This window comes from Trachypithecus francoisi, unplaced genomic scaffold (assembly GCF_009764315.1).
Source record: "Trachypithecus francoisi isolate TF-2019V2 unplaced genomic scaffold, Tfra_2.0 Lachesis_group3, whole genome shotgun sequence".
In the NCBI taxonomy this organism is placed as follows: domain Eukaryota; kingdom Metazoa; phylum Chordata; class Mammalia; order Primates; family Cercopithecidae; genus Trachypithecus; species Trachypithecus francoisi.
The window spans coordinates 39,373,941-39,398,944 of NW_022681468.1; the positions used below are offsets into that span (position 1 = coordinate 39,373,941).

Consider the following 25,004-nt stretch of genomic DNA (forward strand, 5'->3'; position numbering starts at 1 on the left):
TGTTTCAATAAAACTTACAAAAACAAGCAGTGGGCACAGCTTCCCAATGACTGACTTATAGAATGCTGGTCATTTGAATTATCAAGAGGAGTTTCTTGAACGAGCATAGCTTGTTAGAACCTGTTGAGCTCAAAAGGTGTGAAGCCAAAACTTGAAATTAGAGCTGATTTCAAACCCCTTGTTCTTTATACTCATCACCTGTAGGATGTTCTCATTCTTGGTGGTGTGACTCGCCACTATGTGGCAATCAATTGTGCAGTATGTTTGCGAAGAAATTCCAGTGTTTTTGAATATCACTTAAAAAATAATGGAATAGACTAGATGGGATGCATCATGGTGGGTACTCATTCACACTTCTTTTGATTTCCTCAACAGTATGGGAAAGTCCGATCTGGTCCAGAGTGGGATATCGTCTCCACTCTCTGGCCTCTTAGGAGATGCTGACACCGCAGTTCTCTTGGCTTTTATGTCCACAAATCCCTCTTCTCTTAGTTGAGGCAAAGCTGTGATTCTGTGAATGAAACTTTACTAGGAAACAAAGGTGGGAAAGAAAGCAAACAACAAAAGGAGTTTCTAAATATAAACAGGTGAGTTTGAACAGCCTGTTAATTAGGTCAGGAATTAAGTTACTCTATTTTTACTGAGGTTTAGAAAAAGACATAGTCAGCTGCTCTAGCAAAATGACCCTTGTTCCTCTTGCAATCAGATCCAGCCACCCAGGTTCCTAATCCAGACAGCTGCACCCTGGCACCACATATGACCTTGTTACAATTTCAGGCTCCACCATGACCTTCTTAGAAATTTAGGGCTGGAAGAGAACTTAGAAGTTATCTAACACTTGTTACACACCTGAGGTCCTCAAGGCCAAGTCTGAGAGGGGCCCAGCCTATAAGCTTCATAGCATATTGTTATGAATATGCTATGAATGGGCTATTCTGAGCCCAGGATGACAGCCAGATAAGCAGGTATTTCTAAGGAATTGGGACACGTGCAGCAACTGAACTTGAAAGCATTATGCAGCTGTTATCCTCTTACCAATCCTTTCCAGAGATATAATCTTAATTTTATTTAAAAAAAATTTTAATGGGTTATTTTCATGTTATTTAACCCAATGTACCAAAAATATATTTTACATTTTTTACACTATCTTTTATACTAACCAACCTGATGCATAACTTATATTTACAGCACATATCAAGTTGCTTTAAATTAATTTTTATCTCAATAGCTTTTAGGGTACAGTGGTTACATGGATGAATTATATAGTGGTGAATTCTGAGATTTTAGTAGGCTCATCACCCAAGTAGTGTACATTGTACCTAATATGTAGTTTTTCATCCCTAGCCCCCCTCCCACCCTCCTCTTTCTGAGTCTCCAAAGTCCATTATACCACTCCATATGCCTTTCTGTACTAGTCGACAACTTGAAGAATCAGGAGACTAAAGTTATTCCCCTACATCTTTTCAGTGTAGGGGAATAACTTAGCTCCTACTTTTAAGTGAGACTATATTGTTTTTGGTTTTCCGCTCCTGTGTTACTTCACTTACAATAATGACCTCCAGCTCCACTGAAGTTGCTGCAAAAGACATTATTTTGTTCCTTTTAATGGCTAAGTAGTATTCATGGTATATATATATACCAAAACCTCTTTATCCACTTATTAGTCGATGGGCACTTAAGTTGGTTCCACATCTTTACAATTGTCAATTGTGAACTGCTATAAATGTACGTGTGCAAGTGTGTTTTTCATATAATGACTTCTTTTCCTTTGGGCGTATACCCAGTAGTGGGATTGCTGGATCGAATGGTAGATCCACTTTTAGCTAGAGATATAATCTTGAACTTAGAAAAGAGCTTTCCCAATGTAGTCCAGAGGTTATAAACTAATGGGCCATGGGCCCAAAGGAGCCACAGATATTTATTTGGACCCATTAGTATTTTATAGATCTTTTAATTAGTTGCTGATACTTCAAAATCTGAAGATTTTGCACAAAGATCCACCAGATTCTGCGTGTCTGGAAAAACATAAATATCTGTCCACATTATGTCCTCAGAACAAACAGCTGAGGCTGAGTAGAAGCTACTCCCTTGAGACATGTGAAACTGAACTAGTCAACCAAATTTGCAAACCCTGAATAAATCCAACCAATTCATTTCACTTACAAAGAAAATGAAGGTCTGAGAAAACTGGCCTGCCCCCATTTAATGACAATATCAAAATCAGAAGCCAGATACTCTGAATTTCAGTCAGTGATCTTCAATGAGAACTGTTGCTTTTCCCCTAAAGAACCTGAAATACAGGGATATTACGTGCTTGTGGGCACTATGATGAGGAAAAACAAAACTGAAAACTGGGTCTTCTGCTTCTGCACTCAATACATTCCATTTCCTTACTGGGCCAGAAATTCTCATGCGAATCAATAGGGAGGTAAGACTAGCCAGGAACTCAAAGTCCAAATTTTCCAAGGCTTGTGATCCTGGAACAGCTCTTCCATGTGTCCATGAGAGAGATTGGTGCTAGGAACCAGGAAGTATAGAGGCAAATTCTTTTTGCTCCTTTCTGAGCAGTGCACTTTAAAAATTCTATACAGTCTGTATCTGACATAAATTAGGGTATTGTAGCCAAGTTCCCAATTTCACCAATCCTCAAGCCACATGTATTTCTGTACAGGCCTATGGAACCTACTGCACAGTCTCCTGAGAGCATAAATGAAGTATCGGGCAATTGGCTATGGCCAAAGGGGACTTGTGTTTTTCCCGAGAGATTTGCTCTCATTGAGGCAGAAGAGATATTTCTAGATGCACCATTTAGACCCCAACACTTTTCCTGCTCACTGAATGTATAGTGACTGTATTCTCTCAGAAGTGAATAATAAAGACCATAATCATTGTATGAGGTGGCTTTTAAAATGTGCTTTCTCTTTCAACTCTCAACTCCCTTAGAAGTTGGGGCTGTTCGTCTTCTCAACTTTATGAAGAGGGAACCCAGTAAACAGGACTGGCTCTATATAGCAACAATAACAATAACCTAAAGCTTGGACAGAAAAGGAACTAGTCTCTTATTCATTTAGGTACAATGAAACCCTGGATTAGGGCTTTCACAACAGGCATGAATTCGTTTAAGTGCCCAGCTGAGCACTAAATCAGACTTGAGTGGAAGAACTAGGAAAGCCTTGGTGAGATCTTTCGTAATTGCTTTGTCATTAATAAGCAGGATGGTTACCCACATTCAATGAGCCCATGATAATAATTTAATTCCAGGCAAGTCTCTCAGAAATAGGTCTTTCAACAAGGAAAAGACCCAAATCCTAACCTCACACTGGCCACTCAATTCAAAATCATGCAGGATTTTTTAAGTACCAGGGCTTTATGGAGAAATTACAATAGTGGTAAGAAAAATGTCAGCCTTCTCAACATGGCAACTTGTATAGAATGAATCACCATCATGTACATGATGATTTACCAAAAAAAAGTGGTTCTGAAAGGCTATTCAGACAGATGTGGTCAACAATATTCATCAGCCCTTCACAAGTGCAGGTTTAACAGTTTGGTTACTTCATCTTTTTACGTAAGGCTACTGGCTACTTGGCTATTGAGGCCAGAGTCTCAACAGGGGTTTCACAAGACTAAACCTTTCCTCTCCCGGGCTGTTTTTTCATTTTAAGTTAATGGTGGAGTAAGCACCCCCTGAACCAATATTCCAATGAATAACAACTATAAACTCAATAAAATACAAAAAATACCATGAGGGTAGGAGACTGAATACAAACAGAGGCAAGTTCTGAAAAGAGGTTAAATTTTAAAGAAGGGAATGGCACAAGGTGAATTTCACATTGTATAGCTTTTGGGCTGAAAGAAAACTGCAGTCTTTCTGGTCTAAGAATCAGAGCAACCACAGCTGCTGGAAAGTGAGAGGAGAAATCTCAGAAGAAAGGGAGCCAAAGAAAAAGGACTACAAATTCTGTGCATAAATTCTATCCATCTCTCTGGCTGAGCCCTGAACTACACATGGCATAGACTCCAGCTACATGAATTGAGATTTTCAGCTGCTGCCCAAGACAGTTTACAATTTGAGTCCAATACAGTTAAATGCCTGCTAACACAAGCAAAAAAATATATATATATACACACACACACACATATGTATGTATATAGATATATCACAGCACTTTTCAGAGTAATATAACAGAATCTACAACATAAACGTTTACAATGTTCAGGACACAATGTAAATCACTCAATATATGAGGGACCTCCCCCCAAAATCTGACCATTCTGTAAAGATAAACAATGGAGACCAATTCTAAAATTATCCAGATGTCAAATTTACCAGAAAATAATTTTAAAGCGTAATTTAAACATGCTTGTAGTGAATAAAAAAACTCAGAGAAATACAAATAATTAAGTAGAAATTCTAGAACTAAATGATAAAATGTCAAAAATTAAGTCTTCAACTCCCTTTGGGAAATATTCCTTAATTTATTTCCTTCATATCTCTGTTCTTTGGTCCTTTCACCCCTGGAACTAGGTCAACTTAGAAGGAAAAGAGACTAACTTAATTTACCTTTGGATCTTCTATAAGGGCACAAATCAGACCCACAGTTACTGATGTTCCAATGACATGTGACATGCGAGTTGCAAAATAACTCATAATCCGAATTACCTCCACTCAGTTGGAGATTGTTTCAAATGACTTTTATTTGTACCAAAACTAAATGGAAAATTGCTTGCTGACACTGTAGGAAGTTAATTTCTTTTTTCTTTGGGAGGCTTGACTTGAGAAAAGTAATTTAGTTAAAATTGGTGGTGAGATTTTTATATACAGTATTTTCATTTGGTGAAGATATGAAGGCCAGGACTAACAGTTTCTGCCTAGGATCCCTGATATTTAACATCAGGCCTGAAAGTCGTTCCTACAGAGATATTTTTCTTTTAGAATGGAGTAACTCCTGCCAGGCCTCTGTAGGAGGCAGGCTACATACAATAAGGAAGTGTTTTTATGAGGACAAAAGTGATGTTCAGAGACAAAACATCAAAGTCTTATTTTCTGAAGTGATTCTAACATGGAAGTATTTGGAAGAGATAATCCCAAGACTCAATCCATTGTGGGTCTCCCACTGGTCCCTCTTCTCCCTTGGTCACCAGGTTCTACATACTATGAGACATATACTTCAGAAACAGCCAGTTTCCCAATCCCTAAGACACCTGGTACTCTCAAAAGCAGGGCATGATAGGCCAGGGCAGAAATTGGTTCCTGGATAAAACAGGACCCTACTCACAAAAAGCAATAATAAATACATTAAGAAAGACTATCAAACAAACCTGTAATCGTTTTAGAAATGGAGGTGATAGCTTCTCTGGGAGCGAGGAGTTATGATTATTTCACTCAGTTAAAACAATGTCCAAAATAAGAGAAAGAAAGCTCCCAAAGAGTGTTCTTAGCAATTTTGTAATGAGTACCAATGAAAATTGGTTTTCAGTATTAAAATCGACCAATGTCTCTCAGTTAAGAATTAGTTACTATATCAGAAACAGGAAAAAAACAAGGTAAATAAGCTGAAAAACTAAAAAGCTCCTCTTTTTATCACAGTTCTTCCATATAAGGCTGATCATCATAACATCCAATGACACAAAATTCTAGAAACTTTACAAAATTCCTTTTTAAAATTTATTTTTTGTTATCAAAGAGAATGTCCAGAAACATTGAGTACTAAAGAATTTGTTCATGACATTGTTTTACAAAATTTTCTAATGGAGAGTGAATATTTTATTTTCCGATGTATTCTTCACTTATTAATGATGAGGTCAATGAACTGATGCAATTATTTAAAAAAAAAACCCAGATAACCTTATAAAGGAAAAAAACAAAAACAAAAACAAAAACAAAAAAACCAAACGTCCATTCTCATTCTGAATCTGTTGACTGGAGTGAATGCAGTGGTCACAATACCACCACCAAATAAGAATCAACTTCCTCAGAGTAAGGAGCTGTTCAGGTCTTCTCAATAGTTCACATAGGTCTCTCAGATATAGGCACCATGTTTTAAGTCTCACACAAAATGTCTGTGTCACTTAAATTACACAATATGGCAGTGTTTGTCTTATGGGGACACATTGAAAGAAAGGGACAAAGTAGAAAACAACCTGTTTGCATGTTATATGTGAGTACATTATTGTACTGTGCATGGGTTTGAGGGCATTGCAGCCCTTGTTAAAGAGGAATTCCACCAATTGAAGCCTCTGTCAGTTTCCAGCTGCTCTTGGTGCTGAGGGTATCTACTCATATAACATTATTTTGTTAGATCAGAGCCCTCTTCATCTACAGTTTGGCTCAAATGGTTTGAACTGAGTTTGGTTGTTTATCTCTTCCATCCGAGCTTTATTTCTCAGCCTCAGGATATGTGGGGTACTTGACCGTTTCTATCTTCTCTTGAACTTTGTAGGAGGGATATAGGCCCGTCCTTCCCAGTTTTCTGTTGACACCTTTAGAATAGCCATCCCAGTGATTTCCAGCCACACCAATGATATCACCAGGTTCCATGGGAATTTCATCCGCAGTTCGAGGTTGGTGAGCATAAATGGCAATTTGGTTGTGGGCATTCTGGCCCCCAAAATAGTAGATGTCATCTAAAGAATGGAAGTTTGCAGAGGCATCAGGATGTAGTGTTTGCATAATTTCATAAGCAACTCGACAGACCTTTGGAAAGAATTAAAAAAAAATTGTTAGTATATAAACACTCGCCTTTCCTTCACAGCAATCTAAAAGCCCTTGGCCAAAAGGATGGGGAGTAAGAAGTTGAAAAGTAGGTGGATTCTAGCCACAAGCTTTCAGTCCATTTGCTCTCAGAAGATGGTATATGTCATTCTTCATCTCTGTGTCTGGATCCTTTTTCAAATTAAAAAAAAAAAAAACCCACGAAAGATTATTACAATTAAAATCTCTCTCTCTATAGTACAAAATAATTTAAGAATATGAATTAGTTAATTTTATCAAACATTTATTAAGAGCTACACACACAGTGGTCCAAGCTAGGCACTCATGATACCAAAATGAGTAAGACATAGTTTGTGCCCTTAAAGAATTTGAAGTTTAGGATTAGGATAAAAAAAACTTAACACAAATGCTGATGGTCCCTTTCCTTCATACACTGTTAATCAATCACACATTCTCATCTGCTAATTAGATAGTATTTTTAATTTTGCAGATAGGCAACTAAAACACAAGGAGATTAAGTGATTTGTGCAAATTTCAGTGACAGAATTTCAACTAGATATAGAACCAAAATAATAAAACCTTTGCTTTCAAATTTAGTACTTCAACAAAGGTTATACTGGCAATGTCATTTTACAATTGAGATCATTGGTAGAATACTGAGACTACAATAAAATAGGGATCAAAAAGATTTGGAACTTTTAAGCTTCAAATTCAGCCAAAGGCTCATAGAAGGCAAGCAAAATTAAGAGGGACTCAGGAAAAGAAGAAACTAAATAATTAAAGCAGCTCCAATAATAGCAAACTACAATAACAATGATAGATGCTAATATTTACTGAGATTTTGCTGTCAGACATTGTTTTTAGATATTATCTAATGTAGTTAGATTCCTTTTGGCATCCCCATAAAATTCTATCATTATGTTCATTTTACAGATGTCAAAGCGAAGTTAAGGCATTGCTCAAAGTTATACTGGTAAGTGGTAGATTCAGGTTGGAACCCAGGCAGTCTGCATATGCTTGTAACCGCTATATGTATTTTCTCTTGTAAATCTTATTCTCCATGTTCATATTGTAACAGCAGAAAGATATAGCATAAGTCCAAAGATAGCCTTGGGTAAACCTGACAGTCTTCTTTTCAGGGTGTCTTCACCCACTCTTCAGTCATCCCTAGCCAGGAATGCAGGACCTTGTGTTACTCTTAGGATGACCACAATCTCTACTGTGACAATATGCCGTGATGTGTTTCCTCCTCTCCACTCTTAAATGTCTTACTCTCATAAAAACAATATTGCACCCCGTCCCACACCCTTAGAGACCTGTTTCTTCTGGGTATAATCCTAACAATTAGTGTATGTTTTGCTATCAAGAGTTGTTCATGTGTTAACCTTGATGGATAACGCAACTGTTTTATTAAAACAAAGAAATAACTATTATAATAATAGCAGAGATTTCAGACACTGAGGTGGCCCATTATAAAAATGACAAATGTGACTGTAGGCCTCTGCAAGCATACCAGTGCCACACAGGTGTGGCCCTTTATTTTTCTCGTAAGAATGACCGCTAAGGACAGCAGCTGAGCTTAACGAGCACTAATTATGTCCCAGGCAGTGTTATAATAGTGTACTATTCCCTCACCTTGTCTCAACTCATTTAACTATTATGACAAACCTGTGAAGTACTATTATTATTCATTATTTTACAGATGAAGAAGCTAAGCCACAGAAAGATTAAATTTCAAAAAATAAAAATAAAAATCCAAAAAGGAACTAGTTAATGGCAGAGCCGCAGTTAGAACTCTTTCAGGCTCTTGAGTATATATTCCCTTAGGATAAACATCTACAACAATGCCTGCCACATAGTAGGTGCTCAATGAGTATCTGTTGAATGAATATTGCTGCAGGCATAATACCAGCCCAGTAATGGAGACGCAAGTCCATGGGTGATATTTAACCCTTCAGATCCATATATAACATTAAGAGGAAGTAATTTTAAAACTGTCTATATCAACCATGGGGCAATTTACTGCAAAAGGCTAAAAAGATTACTATAGTGTTAATGTTTGCATTTAGTCACTCTATGCTTCTTCTCTTCTTTCCTTACCTACCACGTGGTTTACAAGTTCAAATCACATGGCAGGTAAATGAAGGCTTGTAGCTGATGTCCATACTCAGGTTTGATGCTTGACAGGTGGCATGACTGAGAGCAGTCCATGGTTTGCAAAGCAGTGGCAGGCTACATGTAGTATGTTTAACTTTATTCTGTGTTGATATGGCACTGCACCATTTTTAGTACATCGTAAAGCACACAGTAATGGTGTTTGTAACAGCAAAAATCCTGCCAAAGGATAAAACAGATATGACTGTATTAAAAAAAAATTTAAAAAGAGGGAGGAATCCATTAGTCTGAATTTCATCCCTTAGAAGTAGCCTGAGTTTACATAAGCCTCCAAAGCTTTCTCAGAGTAGATGCGATCTTATTTTTGTCAAAACAGATAAGGGCAGGAGGATCTCCTAGTGTGAGAAGTTGGAAGTGGCTGAGACATCTGTGCACTTTTCCTGTAAACTGCTTTGTTTTACTACACAATAAGAGAATAAGAACCAGGTCTTTTCTTTGTTGTGAGAAATGCCAGAAGGATTAATGCAGTAACAGCTGCACTGTACAGCACTCAGCATTGTAAGCTAGATAAAGCCCCTGTGGATGCAAATACTTTTCTTGTCTTCTGCTCTGGGAAGCAGTCAGAGAGTTCACACCTTGGGATTTCACCCTGTTCTTTCCTCCATGGTACTCTCAACAGGTATCCACTGTTGGTTCATGAGCCACATCTCAATGGAAATTCCAATCCAGAGCCTTCTGTCTGGAATAGTTAACGTAGTTTTCGGTTTTGCCCTCTGGGCTTCCAAAATCTGATTCAAAGTGTAGTAAGAGGAGTTGAGTTGCATGCAGACTTGGAATGAGACCACAGAGAGGCTCATAAGAGTATTGTAATAACTGCCATAAAGGGAGGTGTCATGGGGGAAAAAAGTGATTTTGTATTATGATGATTTTCAATGGCTGCAACTACTGAGTAACGTTCACTGCTCTTTAAACAATGTCTTTAACAATGTTAGTCTTTAAAGTGAGCATCTGCAACCATTTTTGTAAGTCAGATTTCAGAAAAATAAAAATTGATCCCAGAACCTGATAAGCAATATTTTCAGAAAACCTTTCTGATACTGTGCCTATCTACAGCTGGGCTGTCAACTGCTGTTATTCTCGAACTATAAATTCTTTGTTTCAGATTTAAGATTCAAATAAGAAAATAAGTGACAAATGACATGCTTTGCACATAGGCAATTTCCAGTAACACAGAATAGGATTAATGCATTTGGTAGAATGTTTTAGAATGTGGTTGCATAGCTTTCAAAATTCACTTGATGCACTTGAAAAAATGCTAATACTGCCTGCAATTTTCATATTAAATCCTGAGGACTGTGCTATTCAATTTATGAGGCTTTTAGGACAAACTTGGCTTTGAGAAACAGATCTGATGAAGGAATTCAGAAAGCTAAGAGCAATAATCGTAACAAAATTAGAGAGCAGAGCCACAGTGTTGGCTTTTAAAAACTTTTCACTGAAGAAGAGAGAATTCCCCTACCTCACTTAAGGATATAAAAGAAAGATTAGAAGCCTGAGACCGAGGGAGATGGGTATAACAACTTCTGAGAAATCTCAATTAAGGTGACATGACATTTTTGCCTGCAGTTTTCCAAACATGTAGCCTTGCATCTTTCCTTCTAGTATGGCATTTCATTCCTGCAGTATTGTCGACAATAGCTCATGGTCAACAGGTCAACTCTTTCCCACTACTGTTACATGGTATTCCTCAAAGGATAGTGTATAGGAGACAGAAAGTTTACATGAGTAAAACTTAAAGACGGTCAAATAATTATGAAGGAGATATTAAACTTGTATCACTTCCTAACATCTCCTGGCACATGAAATAATCATCGAAGAAAGTTGAGAGTTGGTTATTCATGTTTTTATTCCAGGCTGAACATATTTTCAATGTTTATCTTTTGTCACTCTTCTGGATGTATGGCTTTAGTCTTCCTCCATTTTCCAGAATGCTTATGACATATATAGGAAAGTCTGAAAATTAATTTCACTAAGGTCAACACACACACATTTACTTGAAATACTAGGTCTTCACTCACCTTTTGGGAATGAAGAACTTTTGTTTCTGAAAAATCACATCATATGGCAATATTCTCTTTCAATAGGCTAAACAAAATGAAGCCGAGGTGGTACACTGGCCCAGAGAAATGTACATGCTGAATGTTAACAGTTCCTCTTCTTTATGGACCCTAAGCATTACCCATGACCACAAGTAGAGCTAATGGAGTCCTTGAAGAGCTCGTTTCATGCTCCTTCTAAAATGTGAGAGCATTTGAAATGAAAGCCATGTGAAATGAAGAAAGCCATGTCTGAAATGAAGCCATGTGAAAAAGAGCTGCCAAATAAATACCATAAAGTCTAACAGGCAGAGATATTCCTATAAGTATTCAGATATATAATAATAGCAGCTAATGTGTTTAATACTGTATTGCTAGGTACTATTCACAGTGCTTTACTTTTTATAACTCCTTAATCCTCACAAAAACTCTATACTATAGGTACTATTATTTTTTCACATGTAGAAAAATAAACCAGTTAAGAGATAGGCTAAGTAATTTGTTCAAGGACACACAGCCACTAATTGCTCAAAGTTGGACTCAAATACAGATATCCCGACTCTATACCACAGGTTGTCTCTTTCTTGTTCTGTGATCAGTGGTCAATGGTTTGGCATTTTATCCCATCAGTGACTTTTTCTCACCCTCTATTGGCAATGACGACAAGATATTTCTAGGGCATTTTCAAACAATTCCAATTTTGGTTTATGGTAAGGGAATCTATATAATAATCCTGCAAACAATTTCATTCACACTACAAAAACATTAAATTTTACTAAATACTTCTTTACTAAAAATATTTGAAAAAAATCCTGAGGTGCAAGTAAGCCCAAAGATTTATCACTGAATATGGAATTATTCTATAATTTCAAATGCTACAGTGGTTAGTCATCAAATAAGGTACATGATAAGGAGGTAATCACATTAGGCAAACTGCTACTCACTATAAAAATGGAAGGTATTTTTACTGTTAAACTTATATTATGAACCCTAACATAAAATATTTTGAGTTATTCAAGTCTATTTTGGGTTATGAAATATTATTTTAATTTTGCTTAGGTTCAAATGAGTGAAATTATTTTGGGCAAACTTTGACTGCCAAGAGTTTTTAGGAACAACATGATATATAAGTATGAGCCTTATTCCTTTGGATACAGAAAGTCTTCTCAGCATCACTCCTACTTCATATGAATTGCTTCTCTGGACCCAAGGTCTGAATACACTGAGGTCGACATTATGCATAAAACTAAACAAAGTAATAGAACAATATTCTCCTCAAGCCTAGACAGAATTCTACCATCATTAAGTGACAGAGATCCTGATTTCTAGGGCAAAATTGGAGTTATGAGGATCCAAAATTCTAAAGTACAACTTCAAAAAGAAAAAAAAGAGTAAAGAAAAAATTTTCTATTCCAGAATAAGCCTAATGGTATTACTAAGGAGGGCTGGAAGAAGATAAGCAAAACATGAGTACAACCCTGTAAGTCTCAGTGCCTGTCTACATGTGAGGTTGGTAAACATTTAGACATGTGTAAATTTATTTAATTTTAGAATCTTGTGACTAGAACAGTGACTCTCAACCAGGGCAATTTTGTTCCACAGGGGATATCTGGCAATATCTGGACACATTTTTGGTTGTCATAATTTGAAGTGAGGGTCTTACTGGCCAGGGAGGCTGCTAAATATCCTACAATGCACAATATGGCTCCTCACAACAAAGAATTATCGGGTCTAAAATAGTGCCTTGGTTGAGAAACCTGGACTAGAGGAGTTGACTTCAGGCAGGCCTAAAATCCAGGCCTACAGAGAAGGTGGCATACCTGGGGAAGTGACTCTTGATTCACTCATTCTAACAATAAGCATCAAGAATGTTTGGAGGTTGTTACCAGTTACATGTACCTGTTGATCAGGCAGATGCATAGTCAAGACTCTCAAAAACAGTTGGAAGGAACCAAGAAGTTATAAACCTTGCCCCTTTCTTGCAATAAGAATGGAAATGAGAGTTTCTTAAAGATAGGATCCGTGCCCCAATTAGGGAGAAACATCAATAGTGGATGCCTTCATGGGAACTTGAAGACATTTTCCCTTCTGACTAAGATTGCTGCTGTGTGTTCTGTGCAGCTATCTTTGGGTAGTAAGTTGTATTCTTATTCCATATTAAAGGAATCTGTAACCTTTGCCTGGCTAGGTATCTTTCCAAAAATAGTTTCGCCATCCCATGACAATGTATATTGTCATATAATAAGAAAGTATCCATTTCCTTTTACTCTCCGAAGTATACTCTCGTAAAAATGATATGGCTTTCCTTTTTTCACATTTTCTTTTCTCTGCTTCTTCTCGACATTTAAGCATACATTTATCTTATACCAATTTGTATGTTCTGTTAATTATTCTCTAGTTATTTTATGTGTGTATTTTGCTTATTAGATTCTGGACCAGGGCAAGAACTGTATCTTCAATCTCCTTTGAAATCTCCTCTGCATCTAGTATAATTTTGAGCATAACAGCTGGTTGAATGAACTAACCAATAATATGTGCATAAATGAGAGAACAGAATAAAATCCACTATAATTATCCTGATATTCCACAGGGCATATAAAGCTGGTTGGACCCTCATAAAAACACATATACCACACCCATAAAATATAATCATCTGCAACAATTAAATTCAAACAATGATTGTGATATTGTGTTTCTTAAATTTAACATACAGTTTCTCACTTGGTAGAAATGTAGTAGAACTTGAAAGGGAATTACATTTACTCTCTTTTCTATAAAGCAATCAACTGAGGCAAAATTTACGACATTTAAGCCTTTCAGTATCAGTGCACTAATGTGTAGACATGGATGGATTCTGGTTACATATTGACTATATGCAAAATTAGAAAGTATTAAGTAAGCTTAATTACTTGTTGTTTCTGTTAAATGCTATGAACAAACCAAATACTTTAAACAACTCCAGTAACTGGCTTCAGTGGAGATGTAGTCAGCCATTACTTGCAAACTAAATATTCAGTGCACGTGAATGGCTATTTTATGGGATCTTTTCATTCTTTCACAAAAGGGATCATTACTGAGTATCAGAAAAATTGCACCTGAGTCACAATAATGAACATTAACAATACACAGACACACAAATAATTTTTCTGACTCCTATACAACCAAAAAGTATTGGTTATTTTAAAATGCCCTCCTGACACTTACCTGGGATGAAAAAGTACACACTAGGAAGTCTGCCTGAGAAAGAAAATGTATATCCAGGATTACTCCACGAAGTGAATTTTCTGTGTATCGATTGTGCAGTCCAGCTGACCAGGAAATAGAGTTATCACTAATAAATTCATAATTGGGGTACCTGAAAAAATAAATTAATTTATAGATGGTCATAGATATCACAGTATCCTATCAGAAGGTAGAGTTGCTGCTTGGACTAAGAGCTTTCTAACAGAAAGGAGACCTTTAATTATGGCATTTAATAGTGTAGTTGATGAGACATCTTTGAAGTCCATCAGTGGGGCAGAAACCATTCTGGAATGCCCTGTATATTAAACTTTATTGGCATATCATATAAAACACACATACATACATCAAAATGTCCTTTATCAATTCATGAAATAGTCGAAAATTGAAGTCTCCTTTTTCTTTTTGTAATGAGTGACTTTTAAGAGTTTATTCAAACTTCTTTCATATTTGGTCACTGAGCTTTTCCTTTGGAATATAAATGCTGTGATAAAGCCTCATTAAAATTTTTAATTTAGAATTTTTGATCATTCAGATTTGGATTAGACTTTGTAAATGTCTTCTTCATTGACATTACAAGTTAATAATAAAAAGAAGTTAAGAGACGAATATTTTAAAAATTTGTGAGAACTAACGGTCTCCTTTAACCTGCATCCTTCTTGAAGAATCATCTACTCTTACCTAATAACAGTAATAGCCCATTCTCATATTTATGGAAGCAAATTCCATAGATGCCCACCAAGCCATATTTTGGTAGTCTTGCTAGAGATACAGTGTGTGTTTAAAAGTATTCATACAGGATGTCTTTTGAAGAGAATCTGGAATATAATAGAGGAGGAATAAATATTTTCTGGAGGAATAATAGTTCCTATATAGAAACCCTGAAGCATCAGGAGTCAGTTTACATGTTTGTCTTTCAAACAGTATTCCAAAAAAGGTTAGGACCATGAGTTTTTTTTTCTCTGCATCACAGCATCTAGCACTCCACACAATGCTGTGTGAATAAATACACGAATAAGTGAGTGCTACCTATGCCTGGGACTTTCCCTAATCCCCTAAGAGCTGTTTCAGTTTCTCTTCATTTCATGGCCACCAACGAGCTTTCCCTCATTGCCTCTGTAATAATGATTGTAAAGGCAAAGTCTCTGAGCACTGTTTCAGACTGCTATTCAGTGTTCAAATCCATCTGGCCTCATTATTTTTGACAGTTTGCCCTCTTCAGCTCAAAATCAAGGAGATGAAGAAAATGTCACATTTGTTCTGAAAAGAAAACAACCAGAAATAGTTTTAACGTGATTCTTGTGAAGCTGCATACCCAGGCATGGAGCAGAAACAACAACAAAGAAATATGAAATGCTAGAGGGAGAAAGAAAGGGGGGAACTGATAAAACCAGTACAGGTTTTATCCTTGAATAAAGACTAACTTTGTCAGCATGGTTTGGATGTTCAGTGAAACAAAGGAGTGATCAATTTACCAAGAAGCAACACTAACATTAATGGTCTTCCTAACTAAAAGAGCCCTCTCTGGAACCAAATCAAAAGGGTACCTAAGGGTGTGGTGGCTCATCCCTATAATCCCAGAACTTTGGGAGGCTGAGGCACGCAGACTGCTTGAGCTCAGAAGTTCGAGACCAGTCTGGGCAACACAGTGAAACCCCACCACTATTAAAATAAAAAAATTAAAAACAAAAAAAAAGGTACCTAAGTTCCTCAGGCCCATCTCTACATGCAAAAGAATTCTCAGGCCTATCTCTATGGCTTCATAAATGATACCTAAGTGTAAAACAAAACAAAACACACACAAACAAAACAGTAAATAATGGAAGAAGGAAACTTTACACATTTCATAATGAGCATGAAACTTTTTGCACAAACATGCTTCTTGTCTTTCACCCTCAACTATGTCAGTGGAGGAATTCTTCTACCTTGAGGTTTTAGATTCTAGGTTTTTTTCTTTTTCTACTGTATAAAAATTTATTTTTGTATCATCCATGAAGGACTAGCTTCCAGTTATAAACTAATATCTGGTGTTGTTTTCTGAAGTCCTTCCCTTGACTGAGGAAGATACTTCTCTTTGTGACTTCACCGTACCTGGTAAGTAAACTCCTTCAGGAGACTTATCTAACTATACTGTAATTATGTGTTACATGTATATTGTCTACCTGTTGGTTACTCCCTGAGATAAGGAGCCACACATTATATTTTGACTTTGTATTCCTAGTGCTCTGTGCTGTGTCCAGCATATTATAGGAGTTCAACAAAACAGTGAACAAATATACCATTCATTGCTGATTCTTCATTTCACAGGGCAACCAAATACTTTACAAAAAACTTTTAACAAATGACAAGAACATTTCAATGTATCTACTTTTAGAAAGAACTCATCCAGCATTTTAAAAATAAAGAATAAACTCAATTTGTAAATATTTTACCTGGGAGACTTTTAAAGGCTTGTTTTTCTTCCTGGTTTAACCCCATCCCTAATCTCCACAATCTTAGAATGCAATATTGGGTAGCCAACTTTAATAGTTCTTATTTCTTTGACTGTCAATGATTCTGTGATTCAAACACTGTAATACTGAACTACTAAAGAGATCGCCACAATAGCAATGACTGCCACAGTCACTGGGATGCTGGTGGTAAAATCTTGTGGATGAACTCAATTTTTTTTTTTTTTTGAGATGGAGTCTCACTCTGTTGCCCAGACTGGAGTACAGTGGCACCATCTTGGCTCACTGCAACCTCTGCCTCCTGGGTTCACACTATTCTCCTGCCTCAGCCTCCTGAGTAGCTGGGACCACAGGCGCCCACCACCATGCCTGGCTAATTTTTTGTATTTTTAGTAGAGACGGGGTTTTACCGTGTTAGCCAGGATGGTCTTGACCTCCTGACCTAGTGATCCGCCCACCTCGGCCTCCCAAAGTGCTGGGATTACAGGCATGAGCCACTGCGCCCGGCCAAACTCAATCTTAACATGGAGAAATCTGAAGTGTAATACCAAGCCACAAAGCATTAACTAAGCATCTTCACACAGAAGCTATATGCATAAAGCTAATTTTAACCCCTTTTCAAAGAATGAGCAACACAGAAAATGGATTCTCCTCTGACTGTGTGAACACTATACATCATTTAAGTTTAATTTTTCATCTCTTCACCCTCTTGAAGCAGAAAAGTCTAACAATGATTACCTTGCACACTATGTACTTTGTTAATAGATTAATTCATGCTTTTGGTCTCCTAAAACAATGGCAGAAGTTTTATGATTTGCTTAGGTATCAAAACCAATCCTGAGTGGTTTAAAGTAGAATTAAGTCAGAGTAGAAAAACATTTAAGTAAAAGAGTAAAGAAAAAACCCCATCATTTAAATCCCCAAGAAATGACTCAAGTCGAAAATAAAAATAAAAGGAATTACAAAGAGAAAAAAATTATACGTAAAAGGCTACTAGTAACAGAATATGGAGAAAATTGCTGCCTGGACTACCACTGGGAGGGGAGTTACAGCTGTTGGCTACAAGGAGGAAATTCTGGTTTTACTATTCGTGCAGTTCAAGTAGATACTGCCAACTGTACGATAAGGGTTGTTTGGTATAAAACTGTCATGCTGTGCTATGGATCAAAGCTGTAAAATGTTTATATCTAGTCGAGTGTGGTGGCATGTGCCTGTAGTCCCAGCTGCTCAGGTGGCTGAGGTGGGAGGATCATTGAGCCCAGGAGGTCAAGGCTGCAGTGAGCTGAGATTGCGCTACTGCACTCCAACCTGGACCCTGTATTAAAAAAAAAAAAAAAAAAGTTTATATCCTTGCATCTAAATACTTCCAGGTCCAGAAATCTACGGAAATAATGTGGATAATTTTAGGCACATGTCATAGCATTACTTAAAAGAATGAAACATTGGAAATAACCTGACTGCCGAATATTCGGAGAATGGTTGGTCAAATAAGCAATGACATATCCGTACAATGTATATGTATGTAGTCATTAAAAAAGATGTGGCTGGGCGCGGTGGCTCATGCCTATAATCCAGCATTTTGGAAGGCCGAGGTGGGCAGATTACCTGAGGTCGGGAGTTCGAGACCAGCCTGATCAACATGGAGAAACCCCGTCTCTACTAAAAATACAAAATTAGCCAGGAGTGGTGCCACATCCCTGTAATTCCAGCTACTAAGGAGGCTAAAGCAGGAGAATCGCTTGCATTTGGAAGGCAGAGATTTCAGTGAGCCGAAATCGCGCCATGGCACTCCAGCCTGGACAAGAGTGAAACTCTGTCTCAAAAAAAAAAAAAAGATATTTAGGCTGGACATGGTGGCTCACGTCAGTAATCCCAGCACTTTGAAGGACAAAGCGGGAGGACTGCTTGAGCCCAGGAGGTCGAGACCAGCCTCAGCAACATGCGATCCTGTCTCTACCCACAAAAAATTAGCTGGGCATGATGACACATGCCAATGGTCCCAGCTACTTGGGAAGCTGAGGAAGGAGGATCTCTTGAGCCCAGGAGGTTGAGGCTGCAGTGAGCCACGCTTGCACCAATGCACTGCAGCCTGGGTGACAAAGCAAAAAAAAAAAAAAAAGATGTTTACAATGACTGTTTTAGCAACCTGGGAGAATGGATCTATTGCTGTATTGTGAAAAGGGTTTATATTATAAAGAATTCAATCAACTACAGTAATGCTCCAGTTAACAACGAGGATATGTTCTGAGAAATACATCATTAGGCAATGTTATCATCACGCCAACATCATAGAGTGTATTTACAAAAACCTGGATGGCATAGCCAACTATACCACACCTAAGCTATATACATATACCCACCTAGAACATATGGAATGCTTATTGCTCCCAGGCTACAAACCTGTACAGCATGTTACTATATTGAATACTGAGGGTAGTTGTAACACAATGGTAACTATTTGTATATCTAAACACAGAAAAGGTACAGTAAAAGTACAGTTTTATAATCTATGGGACCACCATCACACAGGTGCTTCATCACTGACTGAAATGTTATGTGGTACATGACTGTATTAAAAAATAAGACTACATAAATGGGATTGAGCATAATACTTTTTCCTTGCTTCGGTAATGATATGGTTTGGCTGGATCCCCAAACCTTGCCCGTGCTGTTCTCACGATAGTGAATAAGTCTTAAGAGATTCGATGGTTTTAAAAATGGGAGTTTCCCTGCACAAGCTCTCTTCTCTTGTCTGCCACCATGTAAGTCATGCCTTTCACCTTCCATCATGATTGTGAGGCCTCCCCAGTTCTGTGGAACTGTAAGTCCATTAAACCTCTTTCTTTTGTAAATTGCCCAGTCTCGAGTATGTCTTAATTAGCAGTGTGAAAATGGACTAATATGGTAAATTGGTACAAGAAGTGGAGTGCTGCTGAAAAGATACCTGAAAATGTGGAAGTGACTTTGGAATTGGGTAACAGGCAGAGGGTGGAACAGTCTGGAGGGCTCAGAAGAAGACAGGAAAATGTGGGAAAGTTTGGAACTTCCTAGAGACTTGTTGAATGGCTTTGTCCAAAATGCTGATAGTGATATGGACAATAAAGTCCAGCTGAGGTGGTCTCAGATGGAGATGAGGAACTGGAACAAAGGTGACTCTTGTTATGTTTTAGCAAAAAGACTGGCAGCATTTTGTCCCTGCCCTAGAGATCTGTGGAACTTTGAACTTGACAGAGATGATTTAGGGTATCTGGATTATAGGTATCTAAGCAGCAAAGATTTCAAGAGGTGACTTGGGTGCTGCTAAAGGCATTCAGTTTTATAAGGGGGGCACAGCATAAAAGTTTGGAAAATTTGCAGCCTGACAATGTGATAGAAAAGAAAATCCCATTTTCTGAGGAGAAATTCAAGCCAGCTGCAGAAACTTGCACAAGTCCTGAGGAGCTGAGTGTTAATCACCAATACAACGAGGAAAATGTCTCCATGGCATGTCAGAGACCTTTGCAGCAGCCCCTCACATCAGAGGCCCAGAGGTTTAGGAGGAAAAAATGATTCTGTGGGCTGGGCCCAGGGTCCCTCTGCTGTGTTCAGTCTAGGGACCTGGTACCCTGCATCCCAGCTGCTTCTGTCATGATAAAAAGGGGCTAAAGTACAGCTCAGGCTATTGCTTCAGAGGGTGGAAGCCCCAAGCCTTGGTAGCTTCCATGTGGTGTTGGGCCTGTGGGTGTACAGAAGTCAGGAATTGAGGTTTGGGAATCTCTGCCTGGATTTCAGATGATGTATAAAAACACCTGGATGCCCATGCAGAAGTTTGCTACAGGAATGGGGCTCTCATGGAGAACCTCTGCTAGGGCAGTGCAGAAGCGAAATGTGGGGTCAGAGCCCCCACAGAGAGTCCCCACTGGGGCACCACCTAGTGGAGCTGTTAGAAGAGGGCCACCGTCCTCCAGACCCCAGAATGGTAAATCCACCAACAGCTTGCACCATGCACCTGGAAAAGCCACAGACACTTAGCGTCAGCACATGAAAGCAGCGAGGAAGGGGGGGTTATACACTGCAAAGCCATAGGGGTGGAATTGCCCAAGGCCAAAGGAGCACACCTCTTGCATCAGTGTGACCTGTATGTGAGACATGGAGTCAAAGGAGATCATTTTGCAGCTTTAAGATTTGACTACCCCACTGGATTTCGGAATTGCATGGGGCCTGTAGCCTCTTTGTTTTGGCCAATTTCTCTCTTTTGGAATGGGTGTATTTATCCAGTGCCTGTATCCCCACTGTATACAGGAAGTAACTAACTTGCTTTTGATTTTATAGGCTCATAGGTGGAAGGGACTTGCCTTGTCTTGGATAAGACTTTGGACTGTGGACTTTTGAGTTAATGCTTAAATGAGTTAAGACTTTGGGGGACTGTTGGAAAAGTATGACTGGTTTTGAAATGTGAGGACATGAGATTTGGAAGTGGCCAGGGGTAGAATGATATGGTTTGGCTGTGTCTCCACCCAAATCTCATCTTGAATTCTCAGGTGTTGTGGGAGGGACCCAGTGGGAGGTAACTGAATCATGGGGGCAAATCTTTCCCCTGGTGTTCCCGTGATAGTGAATAGTCTCATAAGATCTAATGGTTTTAAAAATGGGAGTTTCCCTGCACAAGCTCTCTTCTCTTGTCTGCTGCCATGTGAGACATGCCTTTCACCTTCTACCATGATTGTGAGCGCCCCCCCGCCCCACCAGGGATGTGGAACTATAAGTCCATTAAACCTCTTCCTTTTGTAAATAGCCCATTCTAGGGCATGTCTTTATCAGCAGCATGAAAATGAATAGGGTATTTACCAACTTGCATATTTTTAAGTGAGCATGAATTAATCTGCTCATCAAGAAAACAAGAAAAAATGCTTGTGATGCATTCAAGAACAAGTGAAAGAGTAGACAAAATTAGTATCTTTTTCTTCAACCAAGCTACAAAGTCAGTTTGGTGTTTTAAATCGAAGAAACATGGTAAACCATACTTTTTATAAAATTGTGTTTTGTACCCAAATGTTCATTTAATCTCTCTTACATTAACTCACTCGTATACTTGGCTGATTATTTGCCCTTTGTTTACATATATACATAGTGTGTGTGTGTGCGCGCGCGCGCACACGCATGCATGCATGTGTATGGTAGTGTGTGTACGTGCTCAAGAGAGGGAGCCTTGAATAAAAAAGGCAATTTGCTTCAGGTTCATTTGGATTCTTCAGAGATAGAAAGAGGATTTAAATTATTATCTAATGACTTAAGATTAATACCTGCATTACAGTCCTCATTCTAAATTTATTTATTTTCCTCACTCCCATTTGAAACATGGGGAACAATGAATACATTAATTAAATAGCCAAAAAGCTTAAATGATTAACTGTTAATGTTTCCAAATTGATGGGATTGAAATCAACACTATTTAATATTTACTGGGCATTTAACTACAGCTAGGTATTATATCCAAAGCACTTACAATCTAGTGAAGGAGACAGAAGTAGGCAAGTGCTAAACACTACAACAGAAGACTGCACAGAGTCGGGGACACAGGCCAGTCAAGGGTTCAGGGATGAGATAGTATCGGAGCAGAACTAAGACTAGAATTTTCTTCTCCTTAATTTCCTACTTTCACATACATTTAATACATCCTTCATTTATTGATAGTAAATAAAGACCAACTCCAGGTTTACCCAGATCCTATAAGAAGTATCCAATTAGGATTTGTGCTTTATCTGTGTGTTTTCATAATACCCCATGTTAACCCTGTAATAGTGTTACTCACACTGTAGGGTAATTGTTTATTCCCCTATTAGATTTGGGAATTCCTTGACAGCAGTGAGTATCTTGTTTATCACGAAATCCCCAGCACCCGGCACAGTGCCTAAGCTCAAAAAATAATTGTTACTGTTCCATACATACTAGTAGTCTTTATTCCTCAACTTACAAAACTTACTTTTTGATTTCTTACCTTTCTTTAGTATAACTTTCAAATTCCAGAAATTATTATAAGACAAAACTCTACATATGTGTTCAGCTGCCTGTAATTGTTAATAAAGACAGTGAAATCAAAATGGTAAGCACCTGGTTTTATTGCTAACAGTCTGTATAGCTGGCTAGTGTTACTGACTGAATGTTTACATTTGCACAAATTCCTATGTTGAATCCCTAACCTCAACGTGATGGTGTTTGGAAATAGGACCATTGAGAAATAATTAGGCTTAGATGAGGTCATGAGAGTGGGGCCCTCATGAGATTGGTGTCCTTATATGTAGAGACATCAGAACACTTCCTCTCCTGTTCCCCTGCATACACAAAGAAGAGGTCACAGGAGCACAGACTGAAATAGTGGCTGCTTACAAGCCAAGAGAAAATTAAATCTATCTTGCCAGCATCTTGATCTTGAACTTCCCAGCCTCAGAACAGGGAGAAATAAATTTCTGTAATTTAAGCCACTCAGTCTATGTTATTTTGTTATGGTAGCTCCAACAGACTAATGAAGATTTTAGTACCAAGAAGTAGGGTGATACTTTTAATGATGATAATGATTATTGTTGGTGATAATACGTAAGTCGGTGGTCCAGTTCATTTTAGACTTCTTATAAGGCATTATTGGATATGGCTAATAAAAATGCTTTGATTAGACTGACAGTTATACAAGTATATAATCACTTGAATTTTTAAAACCCTAATAATTAGCAATAATAATATACAAAAATCACAAGTCATGGGAAGTAAGAATTCTTTTAAACTGAAAGAGACAATCTAGAATCACCAGTTGGTCTAACTTACTTTGTTTTTGCCTCCTTTAATAAAGAAGGGTCATCTGTGGCCAAATACACTCTTTTTTTGTCCACTTGCATTCTGCGTGCAAGAAGCTGAAAATGTTCTTCAACATGCACCATGTACTCTTCAATGGGATGGAAGGCAGCTTCTGTTCCCACTTTGTCTGTGCGTCTGACATGGACTCTGGGGGAGAAATTCAGATTCTGCTGGTAATGTACTGACACTGGGTGCTTTCAAGGTACTCAATTTATACCCCTACTTATGGTGGCATTATAGGCATTTTTAACAGATTTTTCTTTCATTTTAACCATTAGAAAAAGTAAAACACATAGTATTTTAAAAACTCAAAATACATATTCTAAATATATTTGCATGCTAAACAATACAAGGGGAATTAGAAAGTAAGTAAAGCCTTTGAAGAATGATTTCTTATTGAGAAAATAATTCATATCTTAGGAATAAATGGGAGATTCCAGAGTTGCATTTCATACTAGGCAGCAACCAGATGTCTGGAAAAAAACTGAATATAACTTAAGATTTTTGTTACCAGGATGATACCAGGATTCACAATTGTTACTAAAGAACATTAGAGGTATTATTTGTAAAGTTCTGATGCCAAGGGTTTTCCTCTTTATTTTACCCTGTAGAGTCACCATAACTGCCAGCTTGTAGAACTTAAAGTTGTCCCAGGAAAACACTAACCTGGATAAACTTTTACAGCACCGTTAAGACCAGCAAACCTTTTAATATTTTAAGTAAATGAAGCCGATTCCAGCCCTTCTGTTGTGGGCATAATGAATTTCCTTTCTCTGTTTTTCACCATATCAAACGAGTGCAGATACTGATTTCATCTGACATATTTAAGAAAAGCCCCAAAACTGTAAAACTGGGGAAACAGATTTACACTGCCCTGTACTGAATACGGCACTGACTCCCACAGTATTCTCTCTCTTCCCATCTTAGTGTTTCCAAAGTCATTTTTTTTTTTTTAGACAAGGTCTTGCTCTGTGGCACACATTTTCAGAACATTTTCAGCAGTGGTGTGATTACGGCTTACTCCAATCTGCCTCCCAGGCTCAAGTGATCCTCCCACCTCAGCCTCCTGAACAGCTGTGACTACAGGCATGTGCCACCACGCCTGGTTAATTTTTGCTTTTTTTTTTTTTGGTATTGATGGGGTTTCAACCATGTTGCCTAGGTTGACTTTTCTCAAACTTCTGGGCTCAAGTGATCCGCCTGCCTCAGCCTCCCAAAGTGTTGTGATTACAGGCATGAGCCACTATGCCTGGCCCCAAAGTAATATTAATGGAAATAAAAATAACACTTTATTTTCATAAATTAAAAGATCCTCCTGAAATCTTGCCTTCCCCTCCCCACAAATTACTAAATCGCTATTCATATGTAGAAAAAGGTAGATTTATATGCCTTTAGGTCACAGTATATGGGTATGCCTTAGGCCAAGCCTAAGGCCAGTTTTTTTATTATGAATCTGGAGTGAAGGTTTGATTTCACTAGAGTTACTCTGCCATCTTCATGGCTATTCTTTGCTTTGCATTCCAGACTATAACCCAGATGTGGATACAATCATATGGACAT

General features: G+C 38.0%; 1 protein-coding gene across 10 annotated transcripts in view; it reads right to left on the minus strand.

The window, feature by feature from the left end:
• Positions 1–4,680: 4,680 nt before the first annotated feature.
• The window catches only part of FUT8 (fucosyltransferase 8), a 327,631-nt gene continuing 307,307 nt past the window's right edge, over positions 4,681–25,004 (minus strand). For 9 of the 10 annotated variants that reach the window (XM_033187704.1, XM_033187708.1, XM_033187706.1 and 6 more), the window contains 3 exons: positions 23,415–23,591; positions 14,131–14,281; positions 4,681–6,697 (listed from right to left, as the gene is read on the minus strand). In XM_033187704.1, the coding sequence (XP_033043595.1) occupies positions 6,380–6,697; positions 14,131–14,281; positions 23,415–23,591 (646 nt within the window). In that variant the 3' untranslated portion in view covers positions 4,681–6,379. The remainder of the gene's footprint in view (positions 6,698–14,130; positions 14,282–23,414; positions 23,592–25,004) is intronic. The other variant, XM_033187709.1, reaches the window with a different exon arrangement.